The 24,527-nt window shown below is 38.4% G+C and overlaps 1 protein-coding gene and 1 non-coding gene across 2 annotated transcripts in view; both read left to right on the forward strand.

Annotated features, from left to right (window-relative positions):
• UBAP2 (ubiquitin associated protein 2) overlaps positions 1–24,525 on the forward strand; it is a gene marked incomplete at its 3' end in the record, with an annotated part of 69,376 nt that extends 44,851 nt beyond the window's left edge. The window contains exons 8-18 of the mRNA XM_075740387.1: positions 1,064–1,167; positions 7,447–7,499; positions 13,041–13,108; positions 14,972–15,161; positions 15,889–16,102; positions 17,511–17,785; positions 18,891–19,063; positions 19,947–20,018; positions 20,176–20,386; positions 21,588–21,627; positions 24,353–24,525. Coding sequence (XP_075596502.1) covers positions 1,064–1,167; positions 7,447–7,499; positions 13,041–13,108; positions 14,972–15,161; positions 15,889–16,102; positions 17,511–17,785; positions 18,891–19,063; positions 19,947–20,018; positions 20,176–20,386; positions 21,588–21,627; positions 24,353–24,525 — 1,573 coding nt within the window. The remainder of the gene's footprint in view (positions 1–1,063; positions 1,168–7,446; positions 7,500–13,040; positions 13,109–14,971; positions 15,162–15,888; positions 16,103–17,510; positions 17,786–18,890; positions 19,064–19,946; positions 20,019–20,175; positions 20,387–21,587; positions 21,628–24,352) is intronic.
• LOC142599625 (small nucleolar RNA SNORD121A) lies at positions 18,516–18,602 on the forward strand. Its single transcript, XR_012833203.1, has one exon. It is a non-coding gene; the product is annotated as a small nucleolar RNA SNORD121A (small nucleolar RNA).
• Positions 24,526–24,527: the final 2 nt, after the last annotated feature.

Consider the following 24,527-nt stretch of genomic DNA (forward strand, 5'->3'; position numbering starts at 1 on the left):
AAATCTGTTAGATGGTTAATGGATTATTTTTGTCTTAAGCCAGTTTTTCTAACTAGACACACCTATACAAACCTAATGTATGTTCACTCAATGTTAATATCTCAAACTTGGAGAACCCGTTTGTACCTATCAGTAGCAGCCACATAGTGCCTAGGAGCCTGAAAGTTCTGTGTGGGTGTGTATAATCCTAGGTCAGTTTAAAAATAGATTTGTTTCAGTGTGATGTAGAATGTGCAAGTTATATATAAAACCAGAAAGACTAGTGATTATAAACTTTCTCCTCTTTTTGAGGTTTCATGCTTTAGCTGTTTGGACATATGTGGACCCTAACCAGAATCAAAAGAAGTTAGTCAGCAGCTTTAAAGTTTGTTCTTAGTTTTGTTGGAATAACTTGCTTCAGAGAAATGTAGCCTCCACTACTTTCACTCAGTGTTTGCCTTTAATGACATTTCATGTAATACCAGTGATGTTGCAATGAACAGAAGGCTCCTACTTATCTAACAATCCTTCTTGTTCGTACTTGTAGTTAATAAACTGAAAAGAGGTTCTTCTTCAGTAGTCCTTTTTCACCTTTTAGCTGCATCTGTGTGTTTTGGCATTGGTCAGGAACACATTCTGAAGTAATCTTACTGATGATCCAACTCCTGTCCTGCACAGATTTGGTACTCTGAAAGGATATGATACTGGTTTCTCATCAATCAGCCACAAGCTGAGAAGCTGTCAGCTGAGAGAGGCTTATCATTGTGCAGATAAACTAATGCTTTATAGGGCTGGGAGGAGTTGGTATGCTGTTAACTGCTTTTTCAGGAATTGTTGTTTTGGTTCAATTTCTCTACAGTAATTTTTTTTTTTCCAGTCTACTCACTCTTTCCTCTTTTCGCTCTTCTCCCTTTTTCATCTGTGTCTGCTCATAGAGGAAAAACTTTTGAGACCAAACTATCAGGATAAATTATGTGGAAATTGAGATGTTAAACCTAATACAACTTCAGCTATAAATGATGACACTTGTGTTCACTGAATGACCAATGTGTTCTCTTCCATTTCTTAACTTTTAAAACTCTAGGACATTTAACCCTGCAGACTATACGGAGTCTTCTGCCACTGATGGCTTTGGGACAAAATCAGAGATTTGGGAGACTGGTCAGAATGATGCAGATGATGGAACTGGTAAGATGCTTCAAGAAGTAGAAGGATTCGAATGAAGACCTGTAGCAAATTACAGTTAAAATAACCATTCTGTTAGTGTTCAGTTAACTTCTGAAAATGTGAATGCATCTCACATGACACAGTTATTAGTTCATTTCTATAGCTTAACTGCTACTAATGTGCAGAGCACATGCTGTAGCCTGAATGTCTATCTGGTTAGAATGAAAGGAAGGCAATTTGCAATTTTTTGTTTGTTTTATTACTGACAATTCTTTGAGAGACGAAGGGATTTGAAGAGTTATTGGAAGAACCTTGTGAAGAACTGTTGAGATATCTTAAGTACTGCTTAAGAGCTCACCTGATGTCGTTAAGGAGCATAAGTCATACTTAAAGTGATTGGTCTACAGGCATTGGGCAGTAGGGTTTGAATATCTAAGTACAAGAAGAAAAATAAAATAAAAACTGTTTACAAATATGAATCCACTCAGTGTCACTGGGATGGCTTTGGGAGCCACACCTGTACAATGCAGGAATGTAAAGATTTGAGTCTCTGGGATGGAGGAGAGTTCCAAGATCTACCACGTTTGAAAAGAAGATTTGTTAACTGAAGCACAAGTAGACACTTGAATGGAAGCCAAAAGAGCGGTGTGCCTGTCTGAAGGTAGAGGCAGCTGTGTGTTTCTGTATGAAGTTTCAAGTGTGAAGTATGCACTCCTGGCTAAAGGTGAGAGACAGACGTAGTTGGAAAGGAACCACTTGACAGCAATGTCATGGTGATTCAGAAATGAAGAATGTGACCTGCTTGTCTGTGATTGGGAAAACAGGATACCTTACTGCTTCCCATATTCCGTGACAGGAGATGAAGACAAAGGGAAACCCTGTATCAGGATGGAGAAATTAACGTACGTTATTGTCCACATTTGGAAACCACGGAGTGATAGGAGATATTTTTTTTTTAACCTCAGCAAAGGGTAACTGTTCTGATGTCTTCATTGCTGAAGCCTATTCAGATGATTTTTCATCAAACCCTGTGTCAAGGGTGGAAGGAAGAGACTGATACTGGAGACCAGAGTGTGCTCTGCTGAGCTCTTCTGCGAGCCTCTTGAGATGCAGGTTTCTAAACTTCATACAAGCCATTTTGTACTTAACCAGAGGAGACAATAACAGGCTCAGGGTATACGAGAGCTTATCAGGCAGCCGTTTTGTCACTCTGAGTGCCTTTTAGTCCAGTGTGGGAGAGTGGCACAGAGTATATTAATGGTTGTTGAAAGGGAGCTCTTCTGCCAAATACGGCATCTTTCCAAGGAATTACTTTTGAAGTTACTTGGTGCTATAGCGCTAACAGAAATGCATCTTTTACCTTCACTTATGTTAGTTTTTCAGATAAGTTTATCAGATAATGAATTAGAAGGACACCTAATTACTTAACAATTCCCCTAGGAATACTGTTGTTTACTATATGGTAGCAAAAGGCAGGGTATGTTGTCACAACTATTGCAGCAGCAGTAAGGTTAACTTATTAAAGAAGACATGCAAGAAAGGCATGAGGAAAATCTACCAGAGGTAGAAAATTCACTGGTTAGTTATTAATGAATGCAACCGTAATGAATGACTTTGACTTGTGTTCCATTTCCCAAGTGAGCTCAAACATTTTTGTGATCCTCCCTGCTAACTCAGGGTAGCCTTCATGTGCCGCTCTTATGGCAACCATTGCTCCTTCTTGCAAGCATCTCCTCAATCTTCAGTAATGGAAGAGTTCTACCTAGGAATAAGAGTAGCTTAGTAAGGCGTGGCTAAACAGATCCCCATAAGAGTACAAACATGTCTGTCTACCTGAGGGTTTACTTCTGAGCAAACATATTGTTGGAAAGCCAAAGCATACCAGTTGACATGTTGAGCTTCTTTGTGGATGCCAAGTGCGTTTTTGCAGGTTAGACTGTGCACATGTCACTGAGAATTGCACTGAACTTCAGGAATGCAACTTAAGTCATATATGGAAAGTTGGGGAGCATTGTATGGAGAAGAAGGTGAGAGAAGGAGTTTGGGAATTTACCCTGGCCTCATCAGATTAATGGTTCTTAAGGGTATGAATGAGTGAATGTCAGTGTGGGGAGTTCCTGCAAAGTAATTTGGTTGGTGGAGATTTAAAGTAAACTAGTTAAGTGTGGATGTTCTTTTTGTGTGCAAACTACCTTTTTGCTGCTAATCTTAATTTACTTCCAGTGCAAATGGAAAAAGCACCATAACTGACAAACCAAAAATGTCTCTCTCTCTATGACTATTGGAAGGGTGTTTAATTTTATAGTCTTTCTTCTTTAGACAAGCCGTAGGGATGTCAAAAATAAGTCCCCATGATCTCTTTTTTTAAAGACTGAATCATTTTGTTTTGCCCAAGTGGGAAGCACTTTCAACCTTGTGGTTGAAAGTATCTTGAGAGTTATTAGAGGAGGCTGCAGTGAGGGTAGTAGTTTTAAAGCAGAAGAGAGAGTGCTGGGAAGGAAGAAGGAAGCAGAGGTTGTGGATGGGGTGGCAGACAAGGTGTGGCGATGGAAGCAGGTTGTACAAAGTTGACCTGTTGATTTCGCTTGTTAATTACAAATATTAGTTTTTAAATATTCCCCCCCCCCCCTTAATTTACAGTGCTGTTACATTAGTTACAAATAGACAGTCCCAGTAATAAATAAGTTACCAGTGTGGCGTTACTGAAGATGTGAATGAGGGTGATGCATACGTATGGAAATCCACAAAGCCTGCAGTGGGCTAGTGAAAGATGGCAGATAAGAGCATGCACAGAAGGAGGACAGAATGGAAATCCCTCTCTCTATTCCTCATTACCCAGTTCCATTTCTTCTTTCATCTAAAAAGAAAGAAAACAAAATTAGCTCATACTAGCTACTTGGAAAATTAGTGTCTTTCATCTGCAGTTACATTAAAAAGGAGATAACTGGGTAACTACCTGGAGAAACAAAACCAGTTTTGTGTACCAAAATGTCTTCTGAAGACATCATGCAAATAGAAACTCTCTTTAAGCTAGTGCTGGGAAAGGATCAATGTCAACATTTTTGGTCAAAAAGAAATGCATTATTTGTTTCCAAAATGTAGTTGCCCCCTCTGAAAGCACTCTAGAACCTCTTGTCCTGAGTTGTTGCAGATGTCAGAGGAATCGCAGTAGCCTGACTGGCTGCAAGTTTTTTTCTAGGTGCACCATTGTGTAATCCTATAGAAAAGGTAGCTGGTTCTGTGGAGGTGAAAATTAACATTGCTGGTTGAAATAAAAACAGTAAAGGGTGAATCTTTGACAGTTCCTAACATTTAAGTGTAACTGTGTTCCAAATAATTAAGCATTGGTTTTCCTGCATCCTAATTTTTATAGAAGTAATGTACAACTGAAAGGCAAAGAGAAGGGACGGGTGGGAGGAAACAATGACCAATCCTTATCAAAAGGGAATAGATTTAAACAGCATGATTGGTATTTTCTTACAGGCATGCTGAGTGTTCAATCTCTTACTGTTTTCTGTAATGTACAAGGCAGTGGGAGATCCTGAATGACAAATCATAGCAGTTCTTATAACTAACTCATGTTGGAGGTGGTCACTTCTCAAAGTAGGTTATAAAAATGGTAATTTACCGATACCTCTACTTTGATAGTGTTTCATAAGTTTCACAGAAAAACGTCATTCAGTATTATCTTGGTTGTAAACAGCCTTAAGTGACTCTCAAACTGAAGAACAACAGCAAAGAAAAAATAAATTATACTTTCTTCCCACTTGACAGTTACACTATAGCTTGGAAGTTAGAAGAAAGTGGGGTTTTATTTATTTATTTTAGGACTGCTGTAAAAGTGAGTAGAATATTTTAAGGAAAATATCAAGTCCTTCTAGATTGTGAATGTAATCCAGAGGGAAGGATTAGTACATAAGTTTGGAATAGACCAAAATAAAATTATTTGAGGACTAATATCTATGTCTATTCAAAGAAGGGGGGGGGGGGTGAAATCAATGTGACAGGAAGCGAGGAATTGGAGGAAAATAGCAAATATATATAGCATACTTTTTATTGGCTTTACAACTTTCTAAACCTAAGTGTGTTACAAAGGGAAACAGGAAAGAGTCACAGATAGCTATCTAGGTTGAAGTTGCTATGACAAGCATCCTTGAAAAAACAAAGCATATTTTTGGTGGAAAACGGAGACCTCTTAAATTTTGATGCATTGCAAGGCACAGGGGTGAATGTTAGAAAGAAGATATGGAGTTGCAATAATACCAAGGTGGATGTTGGACTAAAAGGAGACCGATACACTTGTGGCAAGATCAGGCTTAGAATCCCATCAATATGAGAAAAGCGTTAGCAAACTGAATTTAATGCAAAGAAGAGCAGTGAAATAACTGAGGCTGGAAGGATTGATTTGGGAAGGTAGGGTGTTAATAAGCGACAATAAACAACTTGGCAGCTTGGGTAAACTAATAAAAAAGGTGAAATGTGGTTCAGTATGCAAAAAGAGTAAATGCACAGAACCATGATCATAACTAGGAGCAACAGATAAATGTATAAATTAAATTTCAGGAAAACATCCCAAGTATTATTTGAACAGGTTCCATCTCCCCAAAGTAGTGAGGGATACTCAAGAGTTGGGCTTGATTTGTCTGAGATCTTTTGGTGTTTGTTTTAGCAGACTCCAAGCTCCATTGTTTGAGTTTTGGCACCAACACAAGGTTTATCTTCTACAGAGGCAGGCCTTTCTCTGACTGGTAGGAGATAAATATAAGCAGGACAAATATCAGAATGCATTTCTTTAAAAAAAGAAATATCAGAGGAAGGGATCCTGTGTTAGCCAGGAGAAAGGAAAGAAAATCAACTGTTCCTCATTGGGCTCCTCTTTCTTTCCAAAATTCCTGTGGAAATGTGTGGATTAGTCTTGAAATTTGAGGCATTGTAGTAATTTTGCTGTGCTCAGATATGGTTATTAGTTATTTTTCAAGTGCCTTGATATTTTGCAGCATGTAGAACCTCCTGGTTAGGGGCTGTTTGGTAAAATGTGTGCAGGAGATGTTTCAGGCAACTCTGTATTGCTCCACAGAGCAGATATTACCTTGCCCAGGACTTGCCAAATAATTTTGGATTCCAAGGTGTAGACCCTCTCTCTTCTCCCCATTGTGTGTATATCTTCATGCTAGGCCTGTTCGCCTCACTGGATCAGTGCCATTTGACTCTCCTCTGTCCAAGATGCTGCTCTGTAAAGGTGTACAAAAGAATGCACTCATTTAGTGATTGCATTAGCACAAACTGGATTTGATGCCCTCTCCAGGGGGCTTGTTTCTGGATGAATGTGTCTCATAAGGTTCCTGGATAAGTAAAAGGAGATGATTAAAGCAGCATAGTTCTTTTGGTTTTGTACTTGATCAAAGGTGATAGTCGCAGGAATTTTACTGCTGATGTTTTCTTCACTTATGGTTATGTAGTTTAAATGAAAGTTCTGGTTGTTGCTGGGATAACCTTCCCTATGCTTATGCTGGTGGACAAGGCCTTCAGTCCATTTATTGCTCTTGCATGTCTGTGCCTGCTGTTTCCTATGGAAAGGATCAAGTTTTTGCATCTGTAGGATCATTTCCTGTAGTTTTCCCATTGCTGCATGCTGTGAACTGCGCACTGTGCTCCAGTGTTCACCAAATAAACTCTGCCACTAGCTAGGGGAAGAAGTGTTTTGCAGGTACAGTGGAAGCTTATTGACTCTTTTGTTGCCATTATATGAATTATATGTTTTAAAATAAAATTGCGCTATCAGGGGAAGGCACTGGGATTGTTTTCTGCCCTGAGGAGAGATTTAGCAGGTTGGAAAGGAGCCTCCAGACACGTAGTTTGGGTCTGGAATTCGAATATTTTGAAAGTAGGGTTATGGATGTTGTAGCAGGTGTTGTGGTTGTGTTTTGTTCAGGCTCTGTGTGAATTTGTGTATGAAACTAGGAGATCTTGTGGGAGGGTTGAGTAACTCACTGTCATTGGGGACATAGGAGGAAGTTCTTCCAATGTTTGGGATTAATCACTGGTTGCAGACATGCATTCTGGTACCATAGTGGCTAAGAAACTGTTGAAATCAGAAATTAAAGGGGAAAAAAACCACCGTCCCAAAATTTTAAATCTGCAGACCAATTTTCTTTAGCTTCCCATGTTTCCAACCACCATCTCCTCGCTTTGTGTTCCACTAATAATGAAAACAGGATTACTTATAAAGCCGAGGCATTGAAATATGACGTTGTGCTTTTAGCTTGTAACTCTTCTCTTTCCTTCCCCAAATTGCAATAGGAGCATGGAAAAACTCAATAGAAGAATGGACAGCAGAAGACTGGAATGAAGATGTAAGTGTACCTTGTTGGATTGACTGATTGATTATTTACCCTTTTCAGAGTTACTGTGTTGTCTTAAAAAACTGAGTGTTCAAAGTAATACTTTGCTGTATGCATGCAGTATTTCTTACTGTGTTTCTTGCTCATAATTCCTGTTTAAAATATATATATTTAGATAAGCTTATTTTAAAATAAAGTTGAATGAAGAAATATTAATTTATTTTGCTGAGTGGACAATATATAGATAAGAAAATTAAGTTTTATCCCAAATTAAGTATTTGTGAATTACAGTTCCCCACTGCTCAATGCTGATGGGTGTTAACGGCATACTTCCCCCTACTATTGTATAGGGATTTAAAGCCATATTATCACAAGACTTTTTTGTGATTAAGTCCTGAAGCTTATCAGCTGTAGACTCTTTGTGCTTTTTGTTTGAAATCTGCATAATTGTTCCACTTAGTCCACTTCATGTTCATAATATTAAAAAAGGAGCTACTAGTATGCTAACGTTAGCACTTAATTGCTTCATTCCTATTATTTCATCATGATGTGTTGTCTAAAGTACTACAATTTTGGTTCTCATTCTTTGTCAGGCAAGACGTGTCTTCACGTCTGCAAAATGCAAGGCATTTGTGATCATCGTGTGTGAAAATCACATTTGTGATTTGAAGTTTTTCAGTTATAGTATTAAAGCCTAAGCAGTTCAGAAAACAAATGAGGTAGCAAGAAACATGGAAAGGAAGACTTAGTTTTCAAGAAGTCTTTCATCTTTTCTAGGAATATTAATTATTTCAAGTTTATTTTCAGAAGAGTAAGGGACTGTCTCAGAAGTTGTCCCTTTTGTCTTCTCTTGTAGAGTGGTGCGTCAGTGTTATCCCTAAAAATGTGTGAATGTGTCATAGAATAGATGTGAAAACTCTATCCTTACCATGTGACAGCTGTGTCTTTTGAGAAAATTAAAAGAAACTCTAAAATTCCTAGGTTTTCTGTATCAGTTACAAACATCAAAACCTGGCATCTTTTTTAAACCTGTCCTCTTAGTTCTGCAGTATATGCTAAGAGTGGACTAAGGGCTAAGGATGGTGAAAATTTTTGGCCTATTTTCTCATCCCTCACAATACAGTATTAGTATTGTGGGAGGGGTGTTGGGCAATGCTGACTAGGGATATAATTTTTTTTAATTAGTTATTAAACCTGAATAATTTGCACATGAATCTTGGAAGAGCAGCAGATGAAATCTCTAGCCCATTGATAATTTTTATTAATTTCAGAGTTCCGGAAAAAACCCTGTAACCTAGGAGAAACTTGTTCATGTGCTGATGTTCAGAAAGAGTGAAAGAAGTGCTGAGCTGCAGACACATTAGCCCAAAACATGCCTGGGGAAAAAGTAAAGGAAAAATTGATAAATCTGATTTAAAAAAACCAACAAACCCCCCCCCCCCCCCCCCCCCCCCAAACCCGACCAACCCCCAAAACCCATAGAAGTGCAAGAATACAGCTTGTGGCATTCAGTGTAGTTTTATGGAAGATAGATCCACCTCAAATGAACCTGACCTTGGCCTTTAAGTAAATGATGAGTTCACTGTGAAGGTGGAGTATATCCTTATAAGAGATTTGATCTGCATCTTTTGTTCTAAAAACAATTACATGCTATCACAAAACACATTAAGTGGATTAAAATCTGCCTTGCAAATTTTGGCAAATAAATCTTTTACAGGAAGACCCTAACTTAATGTGGGCATTTCTAGGAGGGCTATAAAGGAATCCAGTCCCAGGCCAGATGCCATCTAGCATCTTTATCAGTGATTTAGAAGTAAAAATAAAATCATTGCTGAATGAAACGTGTGGGAAATCCAAAAATTATTGGAATGACAATTAAAAGTAAGCCACTCATTCAGAGAAATCTGGACCTCTGCTAGACTTAACTTGTTCAAATGAAAAATGCTCTAATATAGCCAAGTGCCCATTTGTTTTATAGGAGTAAAGGCACACCTCCAGAACAAGGGGCTGTTTTCTGGAAAGCAGCAACTGAAAAACTGTCAGGATCAGAGTGGGTGATAGACGAGCAGCTCAGCATGATTTCCTAAAGGGCTGATGCAGTTGCAAAAATAAGTCTTTTTGCCTTTAGACACTCTTCCCTGTCTCTTAATCATTCTTGATTTATCCTTCTGTACGCAGACTCTCCTGAACTTGAATCTAAAGTACCGCATCCAATTATTCATTGCTTTTACAAAAATTGTGGGAAATAGCTGAAGATTATTTGCTGATAGAAGAGGTCCTTGAGAATAAGATTTTTATTTTACTCAATCTGAAAAGCATATTATTAGCATATAATGTGCTCTGGTTTTAGTCTAGCAGACGAAGGCATAATATAAACCTGTGGCTGGAAAATGGAGCTGAACATTTAAATGTATAATAAACAATTCTAGCAACATGACTAATGAATAACAACCCAGGGAGCTGATGCATTTGCTGTCTGCAGATAAAGAGAAGGTGATTTTGTGAAGAATATTTTTGTTTGAATGTGGTGTTCTCTACCTAGATACAAGTTAGCAGCAGGTGAGTGAAATTTAACGTGGTTTGACCTGAGGAGGATTAGATTTTTGTGATCTAATAGTCCTGTCTGGTATTTATCTTTAGTAGTAACTATTGAGCAAGTATAGCAGGCTGTCAGCACGCTCTTAAATAGAGTGGAAACTACTTGCAGTGAAAACAGGAGGTTGTATTTTGTTAAAGGCATATTCAGAGCATGAACATGAATGACCAGACGAATGTTAAGGTACCATAGATGGCTTTGGGTTTTCCTGTTAAAATTTTCTTTAGTCTCCTGACTAAAGAAAATAAAGTTTAACTACAGAAACTACCAGAAGGGGAGAAAGAAAATACATACAAATTGCTCTAAAGTGAATGAAGGCAAACATTTTCTGTGCAATATTGGTACTTGTAGTTTATATTTGAAACAATAGCAACACTTAAAAGAGAAAAAAAAAGTATTTTAGTGGGAATGTTTCCTTTACCAGGAAGCAGCGTGAGAACTTCTTTTATTTTCTTTAACTTCAGTACAGTATATCAAAACAGTAATATGATTTTGTTATTTCTGATTTATTGATGTTGAGTTTTTTATGAAGATGCTGAAGTATATTTTCCTGTTCTCCACACCTATCAACTGGCCATAGGAGCTGGTAGCTAGTTGTTAAGTATATTGTCTGTTCGGTGATCAGAGAATGGTTTTTATCATAGGAACAGGAGCTGAAAAGCACAGGCATTTCACTGCAGATGGAGGAAATACCCTTGAGAGGCTGCTTGCAAAGGGTTCACAGCCGTTCTTTCAGTTCTGGGAAAATGCCAAAGCCTCAGGGAAAGATTTGTAGTGTACAGTGACCGTAAATAACTTTATTAGGAGCCAGTAATACTACTTCTAAGAAATACCAAATACATCTGTGTAATAAAACTTTTCAGCTGCTGCTGCATGAGGTGTGTGTTTTGACAAATGTCATAATCCCAGCAGACTTTTGAATTAGATGCTTGATTGGATCTTGTGGCAGTGAGTTTGCCTCAAGGTGTGGTGTAAACCTCACTGTAGCTGAGCTGGTAGCTGAATACTTTTGTTTTGCATGCTGATTCACTTGAAAAGAACATTTCCTCTCTCATATGTCAAGAATGCTTTTGCATTGTCAGAAACATCCTCAGGCACCTCAATTTGCTTAGTTTTCAGGATTCATCAGTGCTTTGGCCACAGTTATCCTGGGTTATCCTGGCCTTATCCTTGGTTATGTCAGCATAAGAAACTGTTGACATTGCAAAGAATATTTAACCAAGGGATTGCAAACCATAGGCTGCTGCTCGTGCCATTAGCTGACCTCCTTATGCCATATGATAGAGGAGTCTCATAACACTACAAAAACTACAGTACATTTTGTTCTAAAATAACACGTACAGTGGGGAAAGGGCTGAACAATAGTGAAACAGCCTTTGTAACTGGCTTATTCATCTTTCTTCATTTAGGTCAGTACATAGAGTTGTGGGCTGGCAGCATTATGCAGAGGACAGAATTGTGTTCCAGAAAGATGGGATTAAAATATGTTGTATTGGTAGGAAGGGAGGGAAATGGAGGGAGGAACTGTAGTGGTACTCATTTTTTCGTGACACACTGTGTCCCACATAAGTGGGTGCTAGGAGAGTAAATGAAACATCTGAACTTTGCCTCTGAGTGGTAACTCATTGCTCCCAGTCAGCCCTTCTGCGTCCCACTTATATCAACAATGTTTCATAGGAGAATCCCAATCAGATGACTGTAGTCAGAGATGTATGTGCTTTCAGTTGAGCTGCCTGCGGGATGGCAGATGAAATTGGCTCATGTCCATGATGTCCTTTAAACTGGGCTGTTAGCAATGTATACAATTAAAAATGCGTATTTTCCTGGAACAGCTGTATTCAAACGTCACATTCTAAAGGGATTCTTTGTGAGTGTTTGAATAGGTCAGTTATTCTTTAGTCTAACTACAAAGCTACACCAAAGCAGTTAACGGTGATTTTGTGCAAATTTGATTTAAAACACAACCATTATATGCGTATATCTTTATCTCATGAAATCTAACCTGTGCTGGCTTAAGACATATTCTGGTTTGCAAGTATTCCTGTCAAAGAAAAGGATTAGTCCTAGTAAGTTGTAGCTGTTTAACTGCTGCTTTTTAAAAAAGAAAAGCTATTTAAAAAAAAAAACAAAACCCAGCAAACACACCCACCCTGCCCTCCCCAACCCAAAATCACTCCCTTTCCCCCCAAAACCCCAACCAACCAGCTTCCCCTCCCCAGCTACCTGTGCAAGTATCTATCTTTATTGTAACAGCATGGTGAAAGCAGTACAGTTTTCTGCTATGGATGATCTGACTGGTTATACCAGTATAAGCAATTAGATGATTCTCCCTCTATTATTGTTTCCAAACTCATACTCGCAGAGCAGTTGGTTTAAGATGTTACTGCCAACCCCAGCAGAAATGCCAAGAAGGAACCACTAATGCTAGTTTATTGTGCATACCTGAGTGCAAACTGCCTCCGCTGGTGATATGAGCTGAAACATAAAACACAGGAATATGTGAAATGAGTGGGAACAGTGCAGTGTGTTAGATTTCTGCAACAAGATTTATCAGAGCTCCTCATGGAGTCCTAAATTATGTCTTCACAAGGTATCTTTACACTGATGATATACCAGTTGTCATGTTAATTACTTTCTACTGGTATATTTTTCAGTTAAACTACTGCTCAAACTGATGTAGTTATATTAGTATACCATTGTGTGTGTTCAGTAGATCAAATTTCCTAACACTTAATTAAATTGATACTTGATTCTGTGGAGAGGACTTTGCTGAAGTTTGACTATGCGTTTTTGTCTTTTTAAGCATAGCTGCAGCATAACTGGTTGTAATGGTAGTTTGTCTTTACTTTTATCTTGAAAGACCAAGATGTAATTTCTGCAGATGTTGTAGCACTGAAGTGTGAGTAGGTGTACGATTAAAATACCTCCTTCCCCCCCCCCCCCCCCCCCCCTTTCAGCTTTCTGAAACAAAAGTCTTCACTGCTTCCTCTGTTCCAGCTGAGAATCATGTGACTTCTGGACAAAGGTAAGCTCTTCTTCCACATTTTTGTTATACCTTAAAAACCTTCTGCTTGGTGAAGCAATGTTACTTGCACATACAAAATGCTGAATAAAACCAGGGCAGCCCTGGGTCAGAGATTGGTCAGGCTTATTTCAAAATTGTAAAAGCCTTGTTTGCAAATTGTTGTTTTTGTGGATTCCTGTGTTACCTATTATTGACTACAGAAGTGGAGCCAAACTTAACAAATCCACAAGCATAATACTGAGAAGACCCTGTCTTCTGCACAAAGACTACTTACAAGCGGTAACAAAAGTATCTGGGAAGAAAAGTTTTCTGCTGTTGAAAAGGAAGCTCTGACTTTGCTGTCCAGAAAATAGAAAGCCTACCCCTGTAGATGCAGAAAGTGTTCAGAACATAGTGCTTTGACAAATGTGTTAACAGAAAAGCTTGCACTGGCAGGAATGCGAATTTCCTGGTAAGCATCACAATTACTTGCCTTAACTGATGATATAGAGTTCAAATAGAGAACCAAAATATGACAGTTGCTGCCTCCTTTTGCCTGTCTTCACCAAATGTCTGGCTGATGATGTTGTGGAATCAGTTGCCTGCATTAGCCTCAAGATCCAGGAGAGTGGGTTAAAGTTTGGTAATTGGATAGCATGTGATCTGAAAACTAGACAGCCTAATGGTCCCAAACATCCTGATACAGCTGTACTGCTGTACTCCAGACTGCCACAAAATTTTCCTTATAGCATGGATGTGATCTGGAGGAGGCATGGTGTCAGCTGGCTTACAGTTTATATTCCTTTACTTCTTAAAGGTGATATGCTCACATGTTCATTGTTCTAATGCAAACATTCTTCCAGTGGATGTCCCTCAAATTATGTTAGAAAATATTTTAGCTCATCAACTCAAATTCTGTTGTCTTTTTTTGTTGTATGTTTTTTGTTTGGTTGTTTTGGGTTTTTTCTCCTGCGGGGAGGGAGGCTTGCTTTTTCTTTGGTTTTCGTGGGTTTTGGTTTTGTGGGTTTTTTGTTTGGTTTGGTTTTTGTTTTTTACTTGCCATAAGAAAGGTTTAGACCTTAAGAAATCTATGCTAATGGAAGTGCTGGAAGCAGCTCTTCAGCCCAAGCCTGCAGTATATTTAGGATAAACTTAAGTCAGAATTTTTGGAGTAATTTCTTTTATTGTCTGAATCCTTTGCTTTTCCTTAGATAAACCTGTGCTAAACATGTGGTCAGGGTTAGTTAGCCATGCTTAATATCAGGAAGTTCATGTTTCTCATTCTGCTCAGGTATGTGTGATAATTTTGGATATGTGCCCACTATCTGAGAAACTTAGTTTTTATTTCCACTATTCTTGTGACTTCCATGTCACACATTCACTCAGTCACTACATGTGTGACTTTACTGTCTTTATGTTCACCCTATACAGAGGTACGACTTTGATCCCTTACCCTTTTTAAAGGGATAGTGTGATATACAGAGAATGTGGATTATCAATACATACAGTGGTCTTGCAGGTGGATCCACTTAAACATAATGTATCTTTAATGACTTGTCTCCGGTTACTTGGCTATATTAATCATAAAGGTTATTTATGTGATACAAGATGTTATACATTTGATAATGTTTGAAAAGAGTGCAAAGATAATTTATATTCTAACTGTAGTGGAAGGTTACAGCTAGCAGAATATTACTTTCTGGGAAAAAAACCCTCTATTCTATCTCTGTTTGTATGGCAGACAAGCAATATTGGAAAAGACTGTTAAATCAGTAACAATTCTGTTGCTGGTACGGCAGCTTTAGTATTGTTAGTGCTTTCTTCAATTTCAGGGCAGCCTGATCATCTTGTTTATTCCAGCTAAACTTTACTTTTTTCTTGCAGCATTGATTTGGTAACATTGCTTCAAAAGCCTGTGACTTCTTCGCAAGAGACAGAAGGCAACTCATTTGAGGCTCCTCAGCAGCAAACCTTTGGCCAAGCCCTAGTCTTCACAAATTCTCAGCACAGCACCCAGATGGCATCAGGAACTGGCAGCTCCAGTGCTGTAAACTCTTACTCTCCTCAAAGTTTGGTAAAATTATCTTATGCTTTCTGAATATTCTTAATGAGTAAATATATTTCAGGTTAAACAGCATTTCCGTTACTGCTCGTTTCATGCAATGTTTCAGTATTTGTAAAATTTAGGTTCCAGATATTGAAGGAATGGAATTCTTCATTTCTGTTTACACACATACAAAAAAAGATTTCTTTTATTGTAGTTTTGCTAAGTAGTTGTTTTGTGGTTTACATGAAGTACTTGTGTTAAACTTTTAGTAGATAGCAGATGCATTTACTGCATGCTGTGATTTGGGATGAAATAATTTGTAGTGAAGAGTTCTGTGCCAGAAAACTATGATGTGTTATTTCCAACCACATATCTGACTGTTGGTTTTTTTTCTTTGTGGAAACCTGCCTATTTCCAAGTCAATTGTAAGGGCTTGAAATTAAGCACTTACATTTCTTCTGTGAGAATCAGTTCAACTATCAGTAAATACTTACTATTTTGAGATGTACAGATGCAAGTAAATTAGTATTGTTGCAATCAATGGTGAAAGTTTTGTGTTGGTAGTAATCAGAGAGGATCTGACCACATGCTGCAACTGCTGAATTTTTTTTTATTGGTCATTTGCTAGTAATCTAGGATTGAAGAGGTTTTAGTTGATGCCAAATAGCAGCTGTAAGCATTGACCCTATGGTTATGTTCAAATTATTTATTAAATAGTTCACTCCTTCCCCTCTTCTTTTTTGTCTTCTGGTAGTCTGCAGTTCTCTGTTCTGGCTTTGGAGAACTGGGATCCTCTAAATTGGCGAACTCTGCTGGATCCCAAATCTTGGACCAGTTGAAATCTCCAGGGTTGGGTCAGTTTACCTCTCAACAAAACAATAGTAGCTCTACCACCACTACCACAACTACCACATCATCCTGGGATCTAAAACCACCCATTACTCAGTCCTCAGTCCTTAATCAGTTTGGTAAGTGCTTTGACATAGCTTTCTCTCTCTGTTAGCTCTTAAGATTTCTTAATGCCAATGACAGTTTAAAATGCCCTTAATGAAAGACTTTGTCTAAAAAATGCAATCCAAATAATACGATGAGTTACAACATTGTAAGTTACACTTACTTGCTGGTAATAAACATTATGAGTCTATCACAAACTTAAGTTTTGATAGGCTTAAGCCTATCCATAAATGTCATTGCATCTTTAGAAGTTGTTGAGCCTTCATGAAATGACATCTTTGATTTAATGTGTTTGAATATTTAAGTGGAACTTTGATGTGACTTTGTTTCTCAACAAATTCTGTAAAAAAACTTATTGTGTCTGTGATGCTTCTAGCTGAGTATAAAGTTGTACCATATTTTTTTTCCCAAAAAATTTTTTCTTTTCTAACCATTACATGAATTTTGAATGAGTACTATATAATTTCTTCATAATATGCATCACATCTCAGTGTGTTCTGAGAATGATGCTAGTTACCAGTTGTGTCTATTCACAATTGTATGGATTTTTCATTTAATTGAGTAAAATTAGTAGAAACAGTGAAAATGACACAAACTTGTTTTTTACAGTGTAATTCCAAGCAGTACTCTCACTGTGAAGAGTCTATCTTGTATGTATGTGTATATGTTTCCAGATAGATAAGCAGCCAGTTTGGTAGCAGTTATAATCTTTTACACACAGCAATTCTGAAAAAAATGTTTACTGCATTTTAAGTTGCTTTCTGATGCACTTTACCCACTGAATTAAAAAACCTTCACCTTGCAAATGCTGTGGATCTCTTACGGTGGTTGACAAGTGATCTAAGCCACTGCCTGACTTGTAGCGTCTGAAGAATATGAATGATGAAGACTTAAAAAGTCTGTGTCCAACACCTCTGGACTTTCAGCCAGATTGAGATGGTAGATGACTTCCTATTTGTGTTGAAAATCTTCCTCTTTGTAGGGGCAGGAAATCCTAATGCATAATACCTCTAAATTACTACTCCATACCCCTTGGAAGTAATCACATTTTATTGGCACAGTTAACTGCATGGAAACTTGCAGTGTTTGATTAAAATAGTCCATGACAGTTTTTGAGGCCCAATGTGTAATAATATGATATGACTGTATATATGAGTTTATTTTCATCTTTTTGAAGAAAGCTAAATAATGGTTGCCCACAGCTGCTTGTTTAAAGTAGAGAATATAAAATGTTGGCCTTATTATTGCAGTGGTTGTGTTCAATGTGAAACTTGTGTGATGTCTGAAAGAGACTTGCACACGTTATAAAATCGTAGCCATTGAGTATGTCAAGTCACCCAGATTCTTTCATAAAGTGTAGGAGCATGAAGAGCAGAGTTTAATGGTTTAATTTTGATAACTCTTTTTCCCAATGCTGACCAGACTTTAAATCCCAGCCTGAACCATCCCCAGTTCTGAGCCAGCTGACCCAGCGACAGCAACAGCAAACGCATGTAGTTTCTGTTCCTCCTCCTGGGCTGGAGTCCTTCTCCTCCCAGGTAAAACTCCGAGAGCCATCACCAGTAGACACCTCTACAGCTGTTAGCAAAATATTACAGCTCCCCACTATATCTATGGGTAACCAGGCAGTGACTGCCCATCAGACTCAGCAGAAACAGATAAAACCACCAAAACGGAGGATAACTCCAGCATCCAAGGTAGGTAATTGAGTGGTGGCTTGTCCTTTGTAAAAACATACAAAAGCTTGTATCAGAAGTAGTGTGGCCAGCAGGACCAGGGCAGTGGTCGTCCCCCTGTACCCTGCACGGGTGAGGCCGCACCTCGAGTGCTGTGTTCAGTTTTGGGCTTCTCACTACAAGACAGACATTGAGGTGCTGGAGTGTGTCCAGAGAATGGCCACAAAGTGGTGAAGGGTCTGGAGCACAAGTCTGATGAGGAGCAGCTGAGGGAACTGGGGTTGTTTAGCCTGGAGAAGAGGAGGCTGAGGGGAGACCTTCTTGCTCTCTGCATCTACCTGAAAGGAGGTTGTAGCCAGGTGGGGGGTGGTTTCTTCTCCCAAGGAACAAGCGACAGGGCAAGGGGAAATGGCCTCAAGTTGTGCCAGTTGAGGTTTAGATTGGATATGAGGAAAAACTTCTTCACTGAAAGGGTTGTCAAGCACTGGAACAGGCTGCCCAGGGAAGTGGTTGAGCCACCATCCCTGGAGATATTTGAGAGACATGTAGATGTGGTGCTTAGGGACGTGGTTTAGTGTTGGACCTGGTAGTGTTAGGTTAATGTTTGGACTTAATGATCTTAAAGGTCTTTACAACCTAAATGATTCTGTGATTCTATTCTATATGTAAGTTGCTAGGGAGAAGGAGATCAAAGACCATGGTATATTTCTTGTTTATGTAAGCAGGAAATTTTAAGCTGGATAGTTTTTAGGTCCAAAATACAGTGATGTTGTCTTTTCCAAGCACACATGTGATTGCTCTGTGTGGAAAATGACTGTTCCTGAGAGATTTTTTGGATTGACTTAGTGGCCACGAGATGAATGTTGGCTGAAGGAGGATGGATGTGGATAACACTTTGATCAGCTCCAGATCTGGGCACAGAAACAATGAATTAATTTCAGATTACAATAACGTAGTTAACTTGTGATGTAAACTGGGGGGATTGTTGCAAATCTAGTTAGCAGCGAAGGCTGAGGCAGTTATTGAGGAAGCCTGTAGTTGAGGGAGAAGAGGGTGTCGGTTACTGATATCTTTAATGCAGACAGTGCATTCAAAGGAATTACGAGGTTTTATTCCTCTTTTTAAGATTCCTGCCTCAGCAGTGGAGATGCCTGGATCGGCGGATGTGACAGGATTAAATGTTCAGTTTGGAGCTCTGGAGTTTGGATCAGAGCCTGCACTCCCAGAGTTTGGATCAACTTCAGGCAGTGAGAATACCGGCCAGGCGACCAACAATAGCTTGTACTCAAAATCTGTGAAGTACGTGTGAGTTCCCCTTGTGCATTCTTACATGTCTTTTTTTTAGGGGGTCAAGTTTGTGCCAAAAACATCAAGATGTGGTTACCATGTAATGGGAGGGTGAAATAGGATGATTTATAAGGCTGTTTCCTGTGGATGGCATCTTAAAGGAGAAATTTCTAATAACAATCAAACTCTCTCTGGATGGGTCAATGCAAAGCTAGAGATGACATGAATACAAATAAACTAATAATAAGCTATCCTTTTTAGAATTTCTTTCTCACATTCAGTTGTCCTGATCTTCAAATTTTTAGAGGGTTTGTTCCTCACAACCCAAATTTTTCTGCTTTTGATCCAGGAGAGATGACCCTTGTACCATATATGTGCATCAGTAGATCGGCACCAGATTACAGATCTGATGCTCCTATACGATGAGATGAGAAAAGAAGCCAGGCTTTCAGTATGCACAAGTTGTTACTGAAATGCTAAAATAGGCAAAGATAAATGGCAATGTACCAGTAACCCATTTTTTTTCTTCCTTTTTCATTCAAAAATTGGCTTCAATAAAAAGCTTCCTGAAGTTAGTTAAAAAAATACTAGTGAAAATGAACTTTCATATTCATTTCTATTCTATAAGTGATTTAACCTGTGTAGAAAGTAGAACACTCCTGCATGTGTTACAGTATTTTTTCCTCTTTGCATAGTTCATTCTCTTAGACTGCTACTGTAACAATAGAATTCAATTGTAAAAAGAGATTGTGTGTTTTTCATCATATACCAGACTTCATGGAACTAATTGTTTAAAAAAGGGAGATGATGATCATTAATTTAACCTTTGAGAAGGTGGAAATAACATGACTGAAAAGTGCTTGCATGTAAACTTTTGTTTTGGTTGGACTCACAGGAGGAAGGTAAATGGTGCTTGGTGCAGCTGTGGTTTTAAAGCAGTGATTACTGGGGACCAAAGCAAATTTATGTAGGGTTGTTTTCATAATTAGATTTTCTACTGTAAATAATGTAGATTTGACTGCAAGTTTAAGGCAGTTTTAGATAATGGTATAGGAGCTGATATTTTCTTGAAAGTGTTTGAGATGTCGTTTACCAAGATGATAAATAACTTTTACTTTTTCCAGTGATCCCTTGAATACCTCTTTGCCAGTATCCAATACAGTACCGGAGTCCACCTACACAACCTCTGCCATCACCTCTTCCAGTCTGACCTGCTCATCCCAGAGCACTAGCCCAGTAACAACAACTTCCTCCTATGACCAGACTTCTGTGCATAGCAGGATAGTGTACCAAAGCTCCATAGCTCCATCTGAATCAACCTCTGTTGTAGTTACGGTGAGTGAATTTCCAAAATAAGACCTTGAAAAAGGTGAAACATTCTCATCTGTGTTAGACTTGTATTACCCTGCTATATTAATACTTTTAACCAAGCCAAGTGGTATTTTTGATTTTCAAGCCCACCTGGCTATTTGTTTTTGGTTTTCCTATTGTGTAGCCATTTTTGGCCATACTGTGTTTGGCATATAAGAGCCGCTGATTTTATGGGCTTTGACATCTTAAATTGCTGTTTGACCATTTTTTCTTAGTAACGCTTACGTTCTACTTGAGTTTCCTTCCCTGAAGCTTAGCTTTTAAAAAAGGAACCATCTCTGTATGTAAATATTAGTCATGGTATTTTGCCATAGCTTGACAGTTTTTATCCAAAAGTATTTTATTTATTAAATTTATATGGCACCTAGAAAATGGATCCCAAACTGTTTGTGGCCCCTCCAGCATTACTCTTTTGTTGGATTTCAACACCAGCAAGAATTAATTTCATGTTTTATTTTAAAAAGCATAGGGAGAGGCCTAATCTAGGACAGAGAGGATCTCTCTTGGGAGATTCAAAAGCACCTACTCTCTTTGTATACAGAATGTAGGGTTTTTTTTTAAAGAGAATTTAATTTATTAAATGTTTAAGGAACTTGTAAGAGTTTGTAAGTTTATTTACTTCTGGCCTTTGTTATGTAATGGCTCAGTCACACTTGTCTTCTGCACTAGCTCGTATGTACTGGTGAGGATCAAGCGTAGACTATCCACTTCTGTACTCCAGCGTTATCCAAAAAACAACTGATGCTTCTCAAGTCTTATCTTTCAGTGGAAAAAAATTGGCGTCTCTGTGTAACTTGGATAGTTAAAATTGTGAGTTGCATTAGATCAAAAGCACAACCATTTCCTATATGTTAATGCAATTCTTTTATATTGGTGTGAACCTGAAGTTTATGTTATATACAGTACATGGGAAGGTCTCCTCCTTGTGGGTGTAGTATGGGCAGTGTATGGGATTCTGTATATTCAGGACACCTGGCACTTGAGACAACTATTATGTGGTTTTGTTAAAGGCAGTAAAAAGTTAATCTTCTGCCTTTTTTTTGTCTTTCAATTTAGAATGAATATAGAGTTTTGCATGAAGCATGTTCAATGTGTGATTCTGTCTGAAAATGTAATATACCTCTAAGGTGATTTATTCATTCATTCATTTCTCCTTTGTTTACAGAATGGGCACAGCAGTGTTAGAACACAGGCAACTCTTGACAGTAAGTTTACAAAGCTTGGTTGTGTACAGGACTTTCCTTATTATTTGCTGTGTGCACAACTGTAGCAGTGACATCTGGTTTAAGGTTTTATGTTGTTCTCCCTGACTAATTTTTGGCTGACCCATTTGAGTTTATTTGTACTTGCTTAGGATATACTGCTTACTTCTCGACTAAAACTGAAGTATGAAAGCAGCCCTATTAAATCTACAACTCTAAGCAGTCTTAGAGAAGTTGCTTTGCTGCTGCTTTTCCTTTTTAATTTCTGTACGAAAAATAATTTCATGTAAAATAAAATATAAAATTAAAATTTAATATAACATTTCTTACCAGTTCTTCCAGTTCTCAGTTAGGAAGCTGCGAGTAGCTTTTAGCCTCAGTGGAACAGCCACTTTCTGTGACTGTTACCTCTCACTGGCTGTAGTGCTACTTGTGCCTGGTTACAAGCCCATTGGGAGTAAGAGTGACTAACATGCTCCCTCTGCCGGGTAGCGTGCTGCCTTGCAGTGGAGTAACAACACAGTACTGGCTCTGATACAGGTGCTACTGTTATCTTCTTCTTGGCCTGTTTCTAATGTGGTATTTTACATGTAGCACCCCTGTAGCTCTCTTCCTGGACTTAAAATGATTAAAGTGTAGTATTTGCTCTTCTGACCTTTATGCTGCTCTGGAAGTTTTCAAGGGCAGCAGTGTGAATTAACATATCTTGTAATTCTGACACTTCAGTTTTAGGTCTATCCTCCTCTTAAACATCTCTTCAGGTACGTCATTAGTGAGGCAGCTTTTTTTATACTTCTGAGTAGAAAGAAATTCAGTATTCAGACCTGTAAACAGGATTTTGTTAGTGCCAAGTTCAATTTGAATAAGCAGGAGGAGTGCGTATGCCCAAAGAGTTACCTCTGAAAAGATTGTTGTATATAGAGACAACATTTTCTGTGGAAAATTTTTTTACTCTTGTGTACAGAAATATTAATTTATGAAATTCATCACAGGATTTTGTCTTTTTGCTATGGAAAACCAAGACCTGAGAATTCCTAATATTTCTGTAATTATTCTATAACAGTTTTATTAGTCCCTTTTTCTATGACAATTCTCTTTTGAGTACACTTCTGAGTTAGGTTTTTTTTCCTGTTTCCCAAGCACATGAACTGGAATGAATCATCTTCCATGTATCTTTTTCTTGCATCCAAACTCTTAAAATTCCTTTTCCTTTCTGTATGTGCTAATAATATTCTTAGCTGTTCATCTCTCATCTTTGCTGTTGTTGTCTTTTAACATCCAGAGCTCATGCTTCTTAAACCATTAGTTCAAAGCATGACTGGTGTGTTATAATTCTGACCATCTTACTTGTCTCCTGGTTTTATTTGTCTTGCACATTGTGTTCAGACAATCTTATAAGGGGTCATAATGAAGGCGGTGATTCTGTCCCTTGTACTGAGGACATGTAATTTTGCTTCAAGAAGGGAACCCTGCTCTGAGTGTATTAGTAGTTGTAAATGTTATTTTCTTAATTGTGTATGAGTCTTGCCAGGAGGTATCAATCAAGTGATACAGTTACCGCCTTTATAACTATGTTTCTGTTTGTCACTTGAATTTCCTTCTCTGTTGTCAGTTGCCCTCATGCTTATTGCCAAGGCCAAGACCTCTTGATTTCTGTTAGCGTAGCACCCAATAGCAACCTGACTTGTGTCATTTAGTGAGGAAACCAAACCAATAATGTGAATAAATTGTGATGCATGACTTCTAAGTGTGTATCTGACTTTTGTTGGGTGACCATTCTAAGGCTGTCTTAACATGCATTGCAAGTTAGTGATGAGCCACTGGGTAGTGGTCTCGTGTGGTGTGGAAGCATGGCCCGGTAGAAGGCAGGGCTCAACTCCATTTCTGAGTTTTATTTGTGAGTGAGTGCCACTAATTCTTTATATTATCTTCGCAGGACAAGAGAAGTGTAGAAACAGCTGGGAATTATATTGGGCAATAGAGCTGTTTAGTGTCTTATTACAGTATAGCGATCGTTTGGAAAGGCACATCTGTGGTAAACAAGTTTTACTCTGTGTAGCCTAAAAAGTATATTAATCCTGAATGGTTTTTGTTATCTAGGTCAAATAAAGTAAGTCAATACTTGTCAACTCTTTAGCCATTAAAAGTGCTTAATGCTGTGCTCAATTGTGGCCTTTTATTGTAGCTTCTTTTATTCTACTGCATTAGACATTTGACTGAGTACTCCAAACTCATAATTTCTATGGACTGTTTTACTCCAGCAATTTAAGTCTCAGTCATCAAAGGTGCTGTGTAGGTTGGAATGAAGAAGCAGAGCTGTAGGTAAAAGTAGATTTGTACAGTGCCTGGACAAGCACAGATTACTTTTGTGGAACCAAATGCAAGGAATTTTAAAATGAGGATTGACTTGTAAGCAAATGCTAATAATCCAGATAGTGGAGGTGAAGGGCAGATAGTGGGAGGTGAAAGGCAGAAGGCTGTAGTTACTACAAGCATAGCAGTGAAAATTATAAATCTTTTGTAGGCTGAAAGCTTAAAGGGAAAAATATAACAGTTCTGTTGCTGTTTGAATTTTCCTTAATAGTCACATGGTTTAATACTGTTACTTGTTCTTAATGCTCAGGTTTTTGTAAACCAAGGGGAGAATACTACTGTGTGTCTGAATCCAGGCTGGAATGTCATGTATGCTGGAATTTGTCTTTGAATGTCTCTTTTTAACTTGTTGCAGCTACTTCATCAGTTCCAACACCTAAGACAGAGCCTTCTCCCTCACTACCTTCTGCTGGTGCTCTGCCTAGTGTGGTATCCACCACTGCTTCTCTTCTGTCTTCAGCATCGCAGCATGCAGCAACATTGCCCAGCCTGCCTCAGTCCAGTGATTTGGCCAGCAGCTCACTTTCACA

The sequence above is a fragment of the Balearica regulorum genome, chromosome Z (assembly GCF_011004875.1).
Source record: "Balearica regulorum gibbericeps isolate bBalReg1 chromosome Z, bBalReg1.pri, whole genome shotgun sequence".
In the NCBI taxonomy this organism is placed as follows: Eukaryota; Metazoa; Chordata; class Aves; order Gruiformes; family Gruidae; genus Balearica; species Balearica regulorum.